The sequence below is a fragment of the Dendroctonus ponderosae genome, unplaced genomic scaffold (genome assembly GCF_020466585.1).
Source record: "Dendroctonus ponderosae isolate FM_Combo_2020 unplaced genomic scaffold, Dpon_F_20191213v2 Dpon_F_20191213_1, whole genome shotgun sequence".
In the NCBI taxonomy this organism is placed as follows: domain Eukaryota; kingdom Metazoa; phylum Arthropoda; class Insecta; order Coleoptera; family Curculionidae; genus Dendroctonus; species Dendroctonus ponderosae.
Genome location: NW_026017110.1, coordinates 9,205,515 through 9,218,913, shown reverse-complemented (window position 1 = coordinate 9,218,913; position 13,399 = coordinate 9,205,515). Strand labels below are relative to the sequence as shown.

General features: G+C 44.8%; 3 protein-coding genes across 4 annotated transcripts; 1 reads left to right on the top strand and 2 right to left on the bottom strand.

The window, feature by feature from the left end:
- Positions 1-807, bottom strand: LOC109533287 (actin-related protein 2/3 complex subunit 3). Its single transcript, XM_019898575.2, has one exon. The coding sequence runs from the start codon at positions 643-645 to the stop codon at positions 112-114; it is 534 nt and encodes a 177-aa protein (XP_019754134.1). The 5' UTR covers positions 646-807; the 3' UTR covers positions 1-111.
- Positions 808-856: 49 nt separating this feature from the next.
- LOC125502501 lies at positions 857-2,109 on the top strand. 2 transcript variants are annotated; one of them, XM_048660792.1, is made up of 4 exons: positions 857-1,198; positions 1,260-1,419; positions 1,487-1,723; positions 1,827-2,109. In XM_048660792.1, exons 2-4 carry the CDS (start codon positions 1,264-1,266, stop codon positions 1,944-1,946), a joined length of 513 nt encoding a protein of 170 aa, XP_048516749.1. In that variant the 5' UTR covers positions 857-1,198; positions 1,260-1,263; the 3' UTR covers positions 1,947-2,109. The 2 variants fall into 2 exon arrangements, with proteins under 2 accessions (XP_048516749.1, XP_048516747.1); XM_048660790.1 differs by having other exon boundaries at positions 858-1,419.
- A 1,424-nt stretch (positions 2,110-3,533) lies between these two features.
- On the bottom strand, positions 3,534-12,835 carry LOC109540423 (protein stoned-B). Its single transcript, XM_048660793.1, is given in 22 exon segments — positions 3,534-4,776; positions 4,832-5,042; positions 5,160-5,311; positions 5,386-5,552; positions 5,609-5,723; positions 5,776-6,001; positions 6,233-6,472; positions 6,529-6,733; positions 6,783-7,042; positions 7,260-7,420; positions 7,641-9,133; positions 9,135-9,230; positions 9,388-10,220; positions 10,315-10,508; positions 10,568-10,754; positions 10,805-10,921; positions 10,972-11,163; positions 11,216-11,362; positions 11,427-11,604; positions 11,655-11,778; positions 12,117-12,249; positions 12,609-12,835. Coding segments are annotated over 21 exon segments (5,538 nt in total). The 5' UTR covers positions 12,221-12,249; positions 12,609-12,835; the 3' UTR covers positions 3,534-4,640.
- Between the last annotated feature and the right edge of the window lie 564 nt (positions 12,836-13,399).

The following is a 13,399-nucleotide window of genomic DNA, read 5'->3' as shown; positions in this document are numbered from 1 at the left end:
TGCCATAATATATATATATATATTAATAAAGTACTCAGATTTACACAGAGGCGTATCACTTGGGACACTATAACAATCATCAATTTATTTAATGGTCCTAAATGAATTCATTCACTGACCTGGTCCAGACAGGGACTTGTCCATGAACTTCTTCTTTGCAAAGCACAGCCACCACTTGCTGGGCTTGCCATTGTCGCCAAACACTTTCTCGCAAACCCGCAGCCCCACTTCCTGTCTCACTTGCGTGAGATAGGCCTTCATAAAATCAGCTGCCTTCTGATCAGCAGGCTTACTGTATACGGAATTCAAGGGAAAGCCCGCATCTCCTGGTATATCAAATCGCGAAATTGCCAGCGAGTACATCTCGTTTTGGGCCTGGCTCTTGTTGGCGCACTTTTGCAACTTCTTGAGGCACTCGGTAATGTATAGGGTGATGTAGATGAGCAGCCGGTCTGCTTCCGACTTAATCTCGTAGGTGCGGAAGAACACGTTGGCTTTGAAGTAGTAGAGGGCCTCATCGATGATATCCTGCTCAGCGCTCACCTGCTGAGGGGCAGGGCCGCGAAAGCTAGTCCTCAATGGCAATATAGCTGTGTTGCCCACACGCTTCGGGGGTTCCAGGAAGCTGGAATGGTAAGCTGGCATGGCTGGGTCAGTTCTAGACAGATTCCAGTCTAGATTTGATTGATTTGACTACACTCGTTTAGGAGGAATTATTTGGGAGGAAACAGTGAATCACAATGTAGATAACCTCTTGTTGTGTTGTTAGCAAACTGTCTGTGGGATGTCAGAAATGTGGCAACTTGCGTTACCTGCGGGGAAACGAAAATAGCTCATAAAAGCCTTTATTTGCATCAGAACAGTCTCATCCTTTTCTAGTGTGACGAGTAATTGTTGATGGCACTGAACTAGACGACATTTGATAGTTCCAGTCGCCAAAATACGTCCGCAAATTTTCACAAAATTCTAATTTTTAGGGTGATAGAAGGCATATTTGTACTTTAGGCACATGTTGCTAGGGTTTTCAACATTGTCTAGTCAAAATAACGTTATTTTCTGATGCAAATAGTGTGAAACGACGATGCTGCGTTCCTGAACTTAAATCTATTTTGACTGGCATTAATCAGGATAGTGCACAGTTCGGCAACAGTCCAAAACTCCCGTGTTTATTTGGCACTTAACCTCAAACTTTTGACCGGTATAACATTTGAAAATTTCGCTACTCAAATCTCAAGTTGCTTCCAATTTCAATCCTCTAGCACCATGCCTAATGTGGAAATCAAAGCCAAAGTGTCCAATCTCTCTTTACTGCTAGAGCGCGCGGAAAAACTGGCCGGCAGCGAAGCCCTGGTGCTTAAGCAACACGACACCTTCTACTGCACGCAAAAGGGGCGACTGAAGTTACGCCGTTTGCTGGACGTATGTTAACTTTGTCCATTATTGTCAGGGGTTTTTTGAACTTTTTCTAATTTTTCTAATACTTCAGGCAAATGGTGAGGGTGAGCTGATCCACTATAACCGACCAGATACTGAAGGACCCAAACTGTCGCAGTTTGAAAAGGTGACTATCGGCGCTCAGAGTCTCAACGGACTTCACGATGTACTCACCGCAGCCCTGGGGGCTAGAACAGATGTGCGCAAAGTGCGGCGACTGTTTCTGGTTGGCCAAACCAGGGTGCACATCGACCAAGTGGAAGGACTGGGGGATTTTATGGAGCTGGAAGTAAGTAACCCTGAGTACGCATTAATTAGATGAAAAAATACACGTTCCAACAGCTACGCTGTAAAGGTAACAGTGCTTTTTACTATGGGAATTTATGTTTCAGGTGTGCTTGAAAGAGGGACAAACGGTAGAGGAAGCGAAGCAGGTAGCGCAGGGTTTAATGGACAAGTTGGGGATTGAAAAGGAGGACTTGATTAGTGGCGCTTATGCGGACTTTTTGTGAAATAACAAGTAAGTCCTTAAAAAAGTATTAAATCTTACAGTCAAATACCTACCTAATTGTTAGAAGTAAATTCTAAAACTGTTATGGTACCTTTTACTTTAGATTTCTTAGGTTGGTAGTATTGCTTTTAACTTCAATAAAGGTGTAGTTCATGCAGGTATTCTGAGACGGCAACTTGTTTTTCCTTTTGCGCTCTAAGATCTGATGAAATCATAACACTAATTAGGTAGGCAAAACCTTTTCAATAATAGGTTTTGTAAATACAGAGTGGTGTAACCAAGACCGTAGTCCTAGCACCCTGTATCCATATGTCGCAACTGGTTCTCTTACAAATAGCATAATTTTGATATAATGTTTGTTGGGAGTGCGGTAAATAGTTTCCCAAGTATACATACAGGGTGGTTTTTAGTGCGATAGAGTCAATTATTTCCTATGGTGTTGAACTTTCGAAAAATAGTTTCATATAAAAGTTGCTGACGCACAAAGTGCGCACATTTTAAAAACATCTTGTATGATACAGAGTGTCTTAGAAAAGCGAGACAAGATCAAAGTGTATTTTTTTAAAATGGAACTACCCATTTATTATTATTTCATTTGAAATTCTTAAATAAAATAAATTATTATTTGAAAACGGTTGAAAAGCTTAGTGCAAATGCAAATTTGTAACTTTTTAAATTGTCTATCTAATGACGTATTAATATACAGGTATTTCCATTTAAAAAACAAAAGTTATATTGCGTTAAAAAGTTTTAGATTGAAGTCAACATTGTTGACACCCTGTACAACGTATGGATATTTTGGTTCAATAGAATTCTTAACGGATCTGTGGTGATTGGAAGGACGTATTTTTTTGTATCTTTAACCGCTTTTTTTTGCTTCTACAATGAATTTTTAGATACCATGTTTTTAAGAAAAAAATTACTAAAATGGCGATAATCTGCCAACGTCGCAAAAAATAAAAAACAATTTACGGTGCAATTGCAGCATTTCAGGCTGCATTCCATGAGCTGATGAAAAATGGGTAGTTCTATTTAAAAAAATACCCTTTGATCTTACATCGCTTTTCTGAGACACTCTGTATCATATAAGATATTTTTAAAACGTGCGCACTTTGTGCGTCAACAACTTTTATATGAAACTAGTTTTCGAACATTCAAGGCCATCGGAAATAATGGACTCTATCGCACTAAAAAACCACCCTGTATATAGACTCTATTTTCACCTCTAAGTGTCTGTATCTGGTAATGTCTTACTCGCACACCCAATAAACCTCATATCACAATTATCTTTATTTGTAAGAGTTCCATTTAGAAAAGCATAAGTTTGATACTTATGCCTTATGATTTTTGGGAATTTTAATGGATTGCTACTATTGATGCCAATATTTCAAACAAAAATAATTTCAAAATTACACACCAGCTACAAATAATCTTCCAACTCTTCTTGGTTGCACCATACTGTATGAAGTCGCCTCAATCGAATGTATAAAATTAATTTACGGCGGAAGTAAATCTTTATCTTTCGTGGGATAAAGATAGGTACTAAACCTAGTCAAAGTTAAGACAATTATCCAATGAGAAACATGAGCAATTCTTCAGCAATATATATTTTTTACATTTTAATACATTTGATACAATATTAATTTAGCTACTTGGCTACGCTCTAATTAGCTAACATCTAGTTTGTTCGGTTGGATAATTTCGACTAGAAATTACGTCCGTCTTCTACATTCACATTGAACATCAAGTACATTTTGTCTTAAATCCTAGGAGCTTTTCAGCTTACACCTAATTATTCTTTGGTATGTTTCTTACGAGCTAGTGACTAGATTTGACCCCGTTGGAAACCCCCTCACGAGGGTTTGCCAATAAAACGAACAAATCAATGATAAATAACTTAGCATTCAAATAAATAAATAGCTTCTCTATAACTAGTCAACAAAGCAACTTATTAACAGTTAACATTGTTTAAACTTTGACTTTAAGTCCTTATTAGTTACTATATATATATATAGATAGATTTCCTATAGTAAAAGCTTAATGCCACTTGAGGGCATAACAGTTGAAGCAAATAATCTATTATTGTTGAGTACGGTGATATGTCCTAACGGATTTTAAGAATATGTATGATTATCATGTAGTACACTTAAGGGAATGTTTCAGTGCCTTGCGTAGACTTTACAAAGTTCAACATGAATAATGGCTTAAAACATTGAGACAATTGAAAACATTCAGACATTTTCATAATTTTACATATGTACTATACGATCTGTCCAGAAGGAAGGATGAGAGCCAAAATGAGGACTATCTTTAAATGTCACCCGGAAAATATTGTTTTATAGTTTATTGTGAAGGATTAACGCTTTGATTTACTCATCTTGGTTTTCCTTATCCTGGACCTTACACAGGCTGATTCATTAACTGTAGAAAATTCGACAGCTGTAGTATTGGTGATCATTCATCTAAACATAGCTCATCATTCATTTCGCCTTTTGTAAATGAATCAGCCTGTACTTATACCTTAACAAACCTGCCTTATAAATCCGAATTAAATGCGTTTATTTTGCCCGTTTGATGCTTAGTCAAGACATCCTAACTCGAGCTAAGTAGAAAAGCATATTTAGTGACCCACCTAAGAGCATTTCCACGCGCTAAGAGCACAACAGCTTCAACCAAATGCGCGATTGCGCCGAATTCAGTCGCTGTCTGAGCTGGACTCCTCAGCCACTGGGGCCGGTTTCACTTCCGGAGGGGGCGCTGCCGGTTTCGTTACATAGGTGGCTGTCGCGTAAGCGTTGGGCGATTGGCCCTCAGTATGTTCAATTCCCACCCTGAAACCAAACAAGGTGTCTAAGGCTCCACTTGGAGAGCTCAGGGGCGCCCTACCTGTACTCGTGCCTCGCTAAGTATCTGACGTATTTCTCAGGCGGTTCATCTGAGTCGGAGTTCTGGAGGCTTACGCTCCGACAGGTGGTGTGGCTCACTTGAGTAGCAGGCATGGTAAATTCCACGTAACAATATTCGGCTAGTTTCTCAGGCATCTGGTCGTAGCTGGTGAGCGCTATGCGGCACACCATGTTATGGGTGGTATATGCGCCTGAAATGAATCCAATATAGCAAGATGCTTCACTATAAGCTGCAGAAGGCGAAAGTAGACGCCGGAGGCTTCTGAAGCTGGGAGCGTGACTTAAAAATAAAAGGCTAAAAGTGTTACCTTGGCCTTCTTTCGGCAATCTTGGGCAACGCCAGACAATGGCTCGGTGCTGGTGCTCATACTTCGCCTGCCCAGATGTTACTTCAATGAGGCTCTCCTGCAGATTGTCCATCGTGCCCAGAATGCGCTCGATTCCCTTGATTTTGCCAGTCCTAAAGCAATCATTTTTATTGGCAACTTTCTCAGCTCACTTGAAATATTCCATTGTAGTAGTTTCTAGCCTTACCGTCTATGCGCTGACTTGACTGAACCATATCTAAAGTGCTTCTCCACTCGGAACATGTATATCCAGCACTCTGGAATGGGAAAGCGAATCATCACGTCCTCGCAGGGAATCTGACCCAACTTCCTGGATGCAAAACCAGGCACCAGGACGTCCGCCCTCAGTTCTATCTGCAAGGCAATTGGCTCATTTGATTGGTTGGTGATTGATGGGTGATGGCACTTACCCGGGTCCCAGTCACGCAAATCTGCGCCTTCAGTTGCAAGGGAAGCTCGCGGTTCTTCGGGGGACGCACTCTGAAGCGCATCAGCTCAATGTAGCAGGCATCGGGCGGTTTAAACCTGCAAACTCACTGATGTTGAACGGAAACATCTGGAACCTTGAGCTTCTTACTTGATAATGTGGGTGTTTTCGTACTCATCCTGCTGGATGCAGGAGTGAAATTCTACGTTCTCCAGCCGGATCCATTCCTCAGTAACCACAGGGATGATATCGTGCCTGCCGACCACTTCTTTGCCTTGTCGCCGCATGTCGTTTATTCCCAGTTCAATGTCGGGCATCCCGGTAAGGAATCCCAGGAAGAACAGCCGCACTCTAGCTATCTGCTTTTCAACATGTCCTGGAAAGTCTCTGAGGATGAATATTTGTTCAAAAACGCCAATTTGTGATGCCAAAGTGGGACCAAAAACATAAAGTGCGAAAAACATATTGGAAATACTTTAGATCGCTTGCCCCCAGAGTCTCCCGTATACTGTCCAATTTTTTGTAATTATGCGGTTTCCCGGTGGGAGACCCTGTATAATGGGAACCGCAGCTTTTTGGCCCCAAAATGCACTAAAAACGATTGTACCTTCGGCGTTTTGTTCAACATAGAGTTCATCCACTACAGTAACCTGCACCTCCTCCATCTTGTAGTGGAGCGCTCTATCCCGATGCGCCTGCAGAGTGAACAGCGCCTCCTCAATGCACATGGAGAATTGTTTCAGGTCCTCGAAGCTGAGTGACCCCAGCTTCATTAGCTGGGAGACTTGGGGAGCGTGCTCTACTGGCAAGCCCAGTTTCTTCAAGTCGCTGCCAAACTCCTTTACTCCTTGAGGAGAAAGTAATCCTTGATAAGTTGCCTCTGGTGACTTGTCTTTTTCAAACCTTGGTAGTCGCCCTGGATTGCATAGGCTGCAAACTGGCTCAGCTTGTTGGTGATTCTTTCGGCCTTCTTCACCTGCCCAGGCCGCACTCCAGGCCGCTCTTTGTAGAAGATGTATTGAAGCTTGACAGTGAAGATTTTTCCGAACTGATCATACTGTTGCGCCCCGATGTCCGACACCGAATAGCAGGGTTGCAATGGAAGTTCCTGCCCGATAAGAAGTTAGCTGAAATCGGAGGATTTCAATGTTACTTACTTGGAATGGATCCTTGTCGGCCTGCTGATTGAAGAGCTGCAGTAGGACGCAGTCCTGCTGGTAGCAAAGTTTGACGAAAATCTTCTTCCAAAATCGCTGCCCGGTGATTTTCTTCTTGTTGGGCTGGCGCAGTTGCATTTCCCAACCCTCTCCCATGTAGTTTATTCGCGGGAAGTCCTCCAAAGGTTGAGTGGTGTCTTCGTCGTACAATGGGGTGCCTGGCGACTCGTCTTGGGAGGTGGATCTTTTCAGTTCGGTACCTGAAAGCGATATGAGTGTAAGTTTAAGAAACGCGTTGCTGAGGGAGCCAAAGAAGAGGGAAGAATTTAATCAAAATTCCTGATGATCTTCGATAGCTAAATGGACTGGAAGAAGAACAAACAATTGATAGTATTTTCAGTTCCGTTTTTACAAATTTCAGCGGAAGTTTTATAAAAAGCAGCAATAGAACTAAAGTGGAAAAATCTTTACGCTTACCGAACGGAACTGTCGGCTCCTGGGGCGCCACTGGGGTCACATCATTTTGCTGATCGAACGGATTGAAGCGGGGCGACGTGTCAGTGAAGGCGGCCTGTTGCGGAGCTGGGGGCGGCGCCAGCACTGGTGTTACCCCCGAGAAAGCGTTTTCAGTTTTCGGCCTAGAATTAAGTCAAATTAGTCGAGTCTCATACTCCTTAATAAAATATGAAAGCTCTGTGAGTAGTATGTGGCTTGGCCATTCTACTCGACGAAAGCACAATGCAAAGAAATGCAAAACACTTGACTGAACGAGACACTTTTTAAAAAGTGAGTCGTTTGTTCAGCACAGTTAGGTGAGCTGTTCGAATTGAAGGACACATTAACACAACCGATACCTACCTAATAACAACGGAAAAGTCCTTCTCCTCCTCTGAGTCCTGACTCTCGTGTCGCTTTCCGCCCGGAGGCGCCTTCATTGCCAAAAAGGCGTCGAAATCGCCTTCATTGCCAAAGCCATTGCCGCTCTCTTGATCGGGCCCGGTTGCAAAGTCGGCGCCCCACACAGCACCAGCCGGTTGGGGAGGCCCAAACGCGTCAAACGCCCCGCTTTTGTCCTCCTCCGTTTTGACTGACTCGAACTTTTCTGCGAAGGCATCAAAGTCATCATTATGCACCGGGGCGGATAGGTCCCCAAAGTCGAATCCCTCATTGGTAGACTCTGGAATAGGAGTAGGCGCTGGCGCTGGAGTGGTAAAGACTTCCATTCTATCGGGAGACTGTGCGGGTTCTCTGATCTTCGTCACATCCTCAGCAATGGCAAACGGGTTGAAGGTCACACTGGATACTGAGCCTTTGCTCTGGCTGTCGCTGGTGTCCATGTGGAGGTCCGGCTCCGGACTAAGCATGCTGTCTTTGCCGGTCTCTGAGCCCTGATTGGTCGGCGTCTCATCCCCACTGCGATCTAGCAAGTCCCCCGGGTCAACGGCCAGGTTCTCGGTGATTGTCGGCGTGGGGCTTTCGGGTTCGGGAACCGAATCGCACAGCAAGTCGGGCCGCGCCACCTCCTTTTTGGGAGCATTATATAAATTCAGAATGTCCGCTTTGGAGGCCACCTTGGCCTGCGGAGGCGCATCAAACAGGTCGATTATATCGTTCTGTGCGCCGCCACCGTCGAGCACAGTGGGAGGCGGCGGTTTTTGAGGAGGGGCAGGCCTGGGAGGGCGCACGGGCGGCGCTGGCCTTGCTGGCGCCACTTGGGGAGAGGCCGGTCTTGGGGGCGGCCCATTATGGGGGTTCTGGTTGATGTCGTGCCCGGAGCTCAACGACAGCAGGTCCTCCGTACTAGAAGCCCTGCCCTGTTGTTGAGAGTCTCCCACATCGAGCAAGTCGCCAAAGGACGGCTCCGGAGTGGGGCTGGGCGACTGCAAGTCGCGCATCGATACCGGACTGGGCGTCCGGGTAGGAGGAATTTTGTCCAGCAAGTGCGAGCTAGTGGCGTCCATTGCTCCCATCACCGACATCAGCAAATCCTGAGTCTCCTTGCTCTGGGGTGGGCGCGGGGGCAGCGGTCTGCTAGGGACCGCGTTCTGGTAGGAGAACTTTAAGTTTAGATCGGTAGGTTTCTGCGGGGGAACCGAAGTTGCAAACTGGTCATTCAACGACGTGAAAAAGTCCTGATGTGATTCGGCAGGCACTGCGGCTTCGGCCGGCTCCAAGTCTATCGGGTCAAAGGCGAAAGGGTTGGAGGCGGCCACTGCCGTTTGCGATAGGAAGGGGTTGTCTTCGCACGGCTCGTCGTCCATGAGGAACGGGTTCGAGCTCGCCTGCCCATTAGTGGGCTCGTCGTGGAACAGAAAGGGATTGGCTGCCATTGTTGCGCTCGCTTTAGATCAGTTCAGATTCGAGCGATTTCAGCTCCGCCTTGCCTGGCTGGATGTTGCTAGCAAAACTGGTGTCGAACGGATCAAGATCCTCAGTTTCCACGGAAAGCTGGAACGCAGTAGAATCATTTGAATTTGTGAAAGAAAAAGGTGTTTTCTGTTAAAACAGTCCAATTTAAACCAGCCTGTATAATGAACAAATTGCCTTATCGTTGCCGAGAACAACTCAAAAGAATAGGAAGTTCTGAAAGCTGAAGCAGCCTTACCTGTCTAAGCTGCGGACTTAAAGGCTTCTCGATGATAATGTCTCCACTATGCACTAGCAGGTCTTTGTTCTCTGCCTCAACACAAGCGTCAATTAGCTCGTTTTCCAGAAGCTTCAGCTCCGCTTTGCCCGGAAGAATATTGGTTGCAATGGAAGTGTCGAAGGGATCAGCGTAGGACAGCGTTTCTTCAGCTATATGACTGGCGTGGGGCGTCAGCACTTTTGCAGCTATTTGCTCAGATGCGGCTAGCAGATCAGCTGACTCCCGTTTGGACTTTTGCGGTTGTGAAACTGGTTCAACCAGTGGTTCAGGAACTTGAGACAGCTCCTTCTCGATGGCCTTTATCTCCGCCTTACCGGGTGCTAAGCTGGGCACAAAGGTTGTATCAAAGGGGTCTTGATCAACCGCTCCCGGTACGGAGTTCTTGCGTACGTAGAAAGGTGTTAACGGCTTGGCAACCTTCACACCCTCTTCAGCTCCTAGTAAGTCTAGGGAGGGAACCGCAAAGGAGACGGTTTTTGATTGACTGACGTTGAGGACGTCCGGTCTGGATAGCGTTCGAGGTTTGCTTTCGAGCGCGCGAGGATCGAAGTTGTCGTCTTCCTCTGCTCTTTGAGGTAAATCGCCCAGTAACTCTTTCTCTATGTATTTGAGCTCCGCTTGTCCTGGGGCTTTAACAGTCTCTACAATCGAGGTATCGAATGGGTCGCAGTACTTGATTTTGTCGGCGGTTTGGTCTTCAATCGGCAGAATCGGCCCTAGATTGGCTAAGTCGCTGGTGCTGCCTCCAAGTAGATCTCGGTGCACTGGAGTAATAAGCGTCAGTTCGGAGTCTAGAAAATTCAAAAAGACCTGTTTTCTAGAGGAAAAACTGCACTTAGTTGTTCTAAACAATTTTCTGCACAATATTTCCTACATTATCTTTACCTGGAACTCTGGCATTCAACAGAACAGTGCTTTGTAGACTCGCAAAACTGTCGGAAGATCGCGGATCAAAATCAACGTCGTTTTCCAAAATATCCTTTTCGATTAGTCGCAATTCTGCTTTGCCAGGCAGAATATTCTCAGCAAAGGTTGTATCGAACGGGTCGTCCGACTCTGGTCCCAAATCAGCAGTTGCCCTACAAGACCAACGCAATTTATTGTACATCCCCTTGTGGTCCTTTATTGTGCATCCTACTGGGTTTCGAAAGGTTTCCAATCGGCAACAACCTCAGCAACTACAGTGGCTGTAAGTACTGGATGAGACAAGCTGCTTCTGGCCGGAGTTTTCGATAGACTTTCAGCCGCTAACGCTTCAAACTCCTTATCGTCCTCGTCCTCTTCGAAGTCTTTTAACACGGAAGCTCGCGCTGACTGCGCTGAACCTGAAATAACTACACTAGAGGGGCTTTAGCCACATTCCCAATCAAATGACCTGCAGTAGGTTGCGGCGCTGGGGGAATATAAAGGCTTCTGCTTAAATCAATCGGCTCATCAGGCAAAGGGATTTCGTCATCGTCCAGTAGAGTTCTCACTGGTTCACAAGCATGAGCTGGAAGAGGTGTTTTTGAAACTGTTGAGTTAGTTTAACGAAAAAAGCACCTTCAGAAGCGACAACTGACTGTGGGGAAACACTGTCGAAGCTGCCTAGCAGCAGATCGCGCTCCTTCAAAATCTGTCTTCTAGTGGAGGCTGGTTTGGAGGCGCAAGTGGGCAGCTGAACGCGTCCAGTCAGCACCTCAACGGCAGCTCCAAGAGGGACTAGTTTTTTGCCTTTCCTTGTAACAGCTGGACCTAAACACTCGCCCAATAGTCTCAAAAGTTGGTAAATAGATCTCAGAATTACCTAGAATCGCCCTTTCAGCGATACTGGTATCAAACGGGTCATACTCCTCAGGCTTATCAGTGGGGGACTCAGGAATATACGCAAGCTTGACTTCTCCGGTGGTTATTGCATCGATGTATGCGGTGTCGAAGATATCATCGTCCTCTTCTGGCAGCCAAGGAAAGTAAGTGTGTGTTTCAGAGCCCAGATGAATTTTCGTTTAAAGGCTCACCTTCTTCGGACTCAGACTCGGAAACTTGGACGATCCCAAGCTGGGGTTCTTCCTTGGGGGCGGAGCACGCCTGCTCTCTTTCCGCTCGGGCCTGCTCTAGACGCTGCTGTGCCTCTTCTAAGGCCTTCTTTGACTTGGTTTCGCTGCTGGTTGGGATGCGTTGGAAGAAGGAGGTGCTCTGCAACCGCACCCTGGGTCAAGTTCGTCATTGTTGGATGCGAAACTCACCTTGATTCGGTCGAGGTCGTCTTGGGTTTTCTTCAAAATATCATCAACTCCCGAAGTGAGCGACAGGAAGTTTCTCCACTCTTCGTTCTTTGCTGCTGAGTCTTCACTAGCAGCTGCGTGTTCTCTGTGTGGACGAATTCAGTATTGATTGGGGGTAGGTAGTTTTAATCGTAGTTTTTAAAAAGGATTGATTGTCGTCGGCTGCTTTTAAAGTGCAAATTCTTAGGTAAAACAGGGCTAATTCGGGCATGCTTTTGAAAAATTTTAATAGAAAGTTGTTGCCGTAGAAGCGCCGAAATGTCGAACGATACGTTAACATCCCTCTACAGTGATTCCAATGCGGGATTTTTAACATTTGGCTTAAAAAATCAGGAGATCTGAGATTAACTTGTATTTAAGAGTAAATCATAAAGAGGATATTTTGTAGCAAAAGTCATTAAAAGAATCTACTAATCTACTTACCTTCGATAGGCTTCAAGCTCCTCAGGCTTGAAGAGTTCCTCTTCCTTGTGCTTGGACTTTTTGCCTTTCTTTTTCTTTTTTAACCCTTTTGCCAGCTTGTGCATTCTCTAGTCGACTAGGGACATTGAGGCTTCTGGAAAACGAGCATTAGCTTTGATCGGGCAAAGACTTTGGGCATTGTAAAACGCGATTTTCGATCAAACCGAGGTGCTTTTTGCGAGCATGTTTGCAAGGATGGGCAGCAAAGAGACGCGTCGCGGAGCCAAACTACCGACGTTCTTATCGACGCCAGGCGTCGCTGTATTATTGATTTCCTCCAACCCAATGCCCTTATCTACATGTTGGGAAAATTCGCTTTGGAATACGATTATTTAAAATTAGTGCAATCGAGCTACTTGACTGCAAAAGCCTGTTTTCCTGTTACATGTTTTTACTCAGTTTTTGCGAGTTGAGACGCTTGAGTTATCTGGCAGTATTCAAATTTGTACTCACGTTTTCAGCCTCATATCCGCATTGAAACGCCCAGTAATATTCGGAAGGGATGCAGCACCCACTCGTAAGCCCTGCGAGGCGTCAATGGGGCTCCCAAAGCCAGAAATTCACGCACAATTAACGCGAAACTCGCAAAGAAGTGGTAAATGGCCGACCGTGAGGGCTGTGATATCAAGGGTATTGATTTTGCGCAAGGGTATGGATTTTTGCTGCCTTTTAGGGCTGATGCTACGTCACTCTGTGCGTGAAGCGCGAAGTCAGAAAAAGCGCGTATTTCTTACATTATTTTATGTGTTATTTTATTTAGCTTGAAAACTTGGTACTTTCACATAATTTCAAGACTTCCTAATACGAGAGTTGAGTATTATAAAAAGACGATTTCAATTTTTTTCACGCACAATAGCCGTGTTTTAACGGTCAACATTTTGCGTTGCAAAAAACGTTGAACTATCTAATCTAATTAACCCAAACTAATTTGTAAATTTACAGAAAAGTTGGGCGGGTTGAAAACAATGCTCTATATCAGCTTTTTTGACTCAAAAAATTAAGGTTTAAGAAAGTTGAGCGGGTTGATTCAAAAATGCCGCCAATTATCGCTACCCTTTTTTGGGCCTAAATAAAGAAGATGCAGTGAGCTGGAGAAGGACACGGATAATACGAGCAGTTTTTCATTGCGACATTGCCGCATTTAGTATTTATGTCGGGGAATGTTTTTATAAACCGTTTTATCAATCAGCAATTTTCTATCAATTTATTATAATTAAATGATTAAAAATCAGTGCCATCGATGC

What these genes read in the sequence shown, in the direction of transcription:
- LOC109533287 (XM_019898575.2), bottom strand. Translation starts at nt 645, where the DNA reads ATGCCAGCTTACCATTCCAGCTTCCTGGAACCCCCGAAGCGTGTGGGC.
- LOC125502501 (XM_048660792.1), top strand. Translation starts at nt 1,264, where the DNA reads ATGCCTAATGTGGAAATCAAAGCCAAAGTGTCCAATCTCTCTTTACTG. An exon ending in AGTTACGCCGTTTGCTGGAC is followed by an intron (nt 1,420 to 1,486) that starts GTATGTTAACTT and finishes CTAATACTTCAG; the next exon opens with GCAAATGGTGAGGGTGAGCT. An exon ending in GGGATTTTATGGAGCTGGAA is followed by an intron (nt 1,724 to 1,826) that starts GTAAGTAACCCT and finishes TTTATGTTTCAG; the next exon opens with GTGTGCTTGAAAGAGGGACA.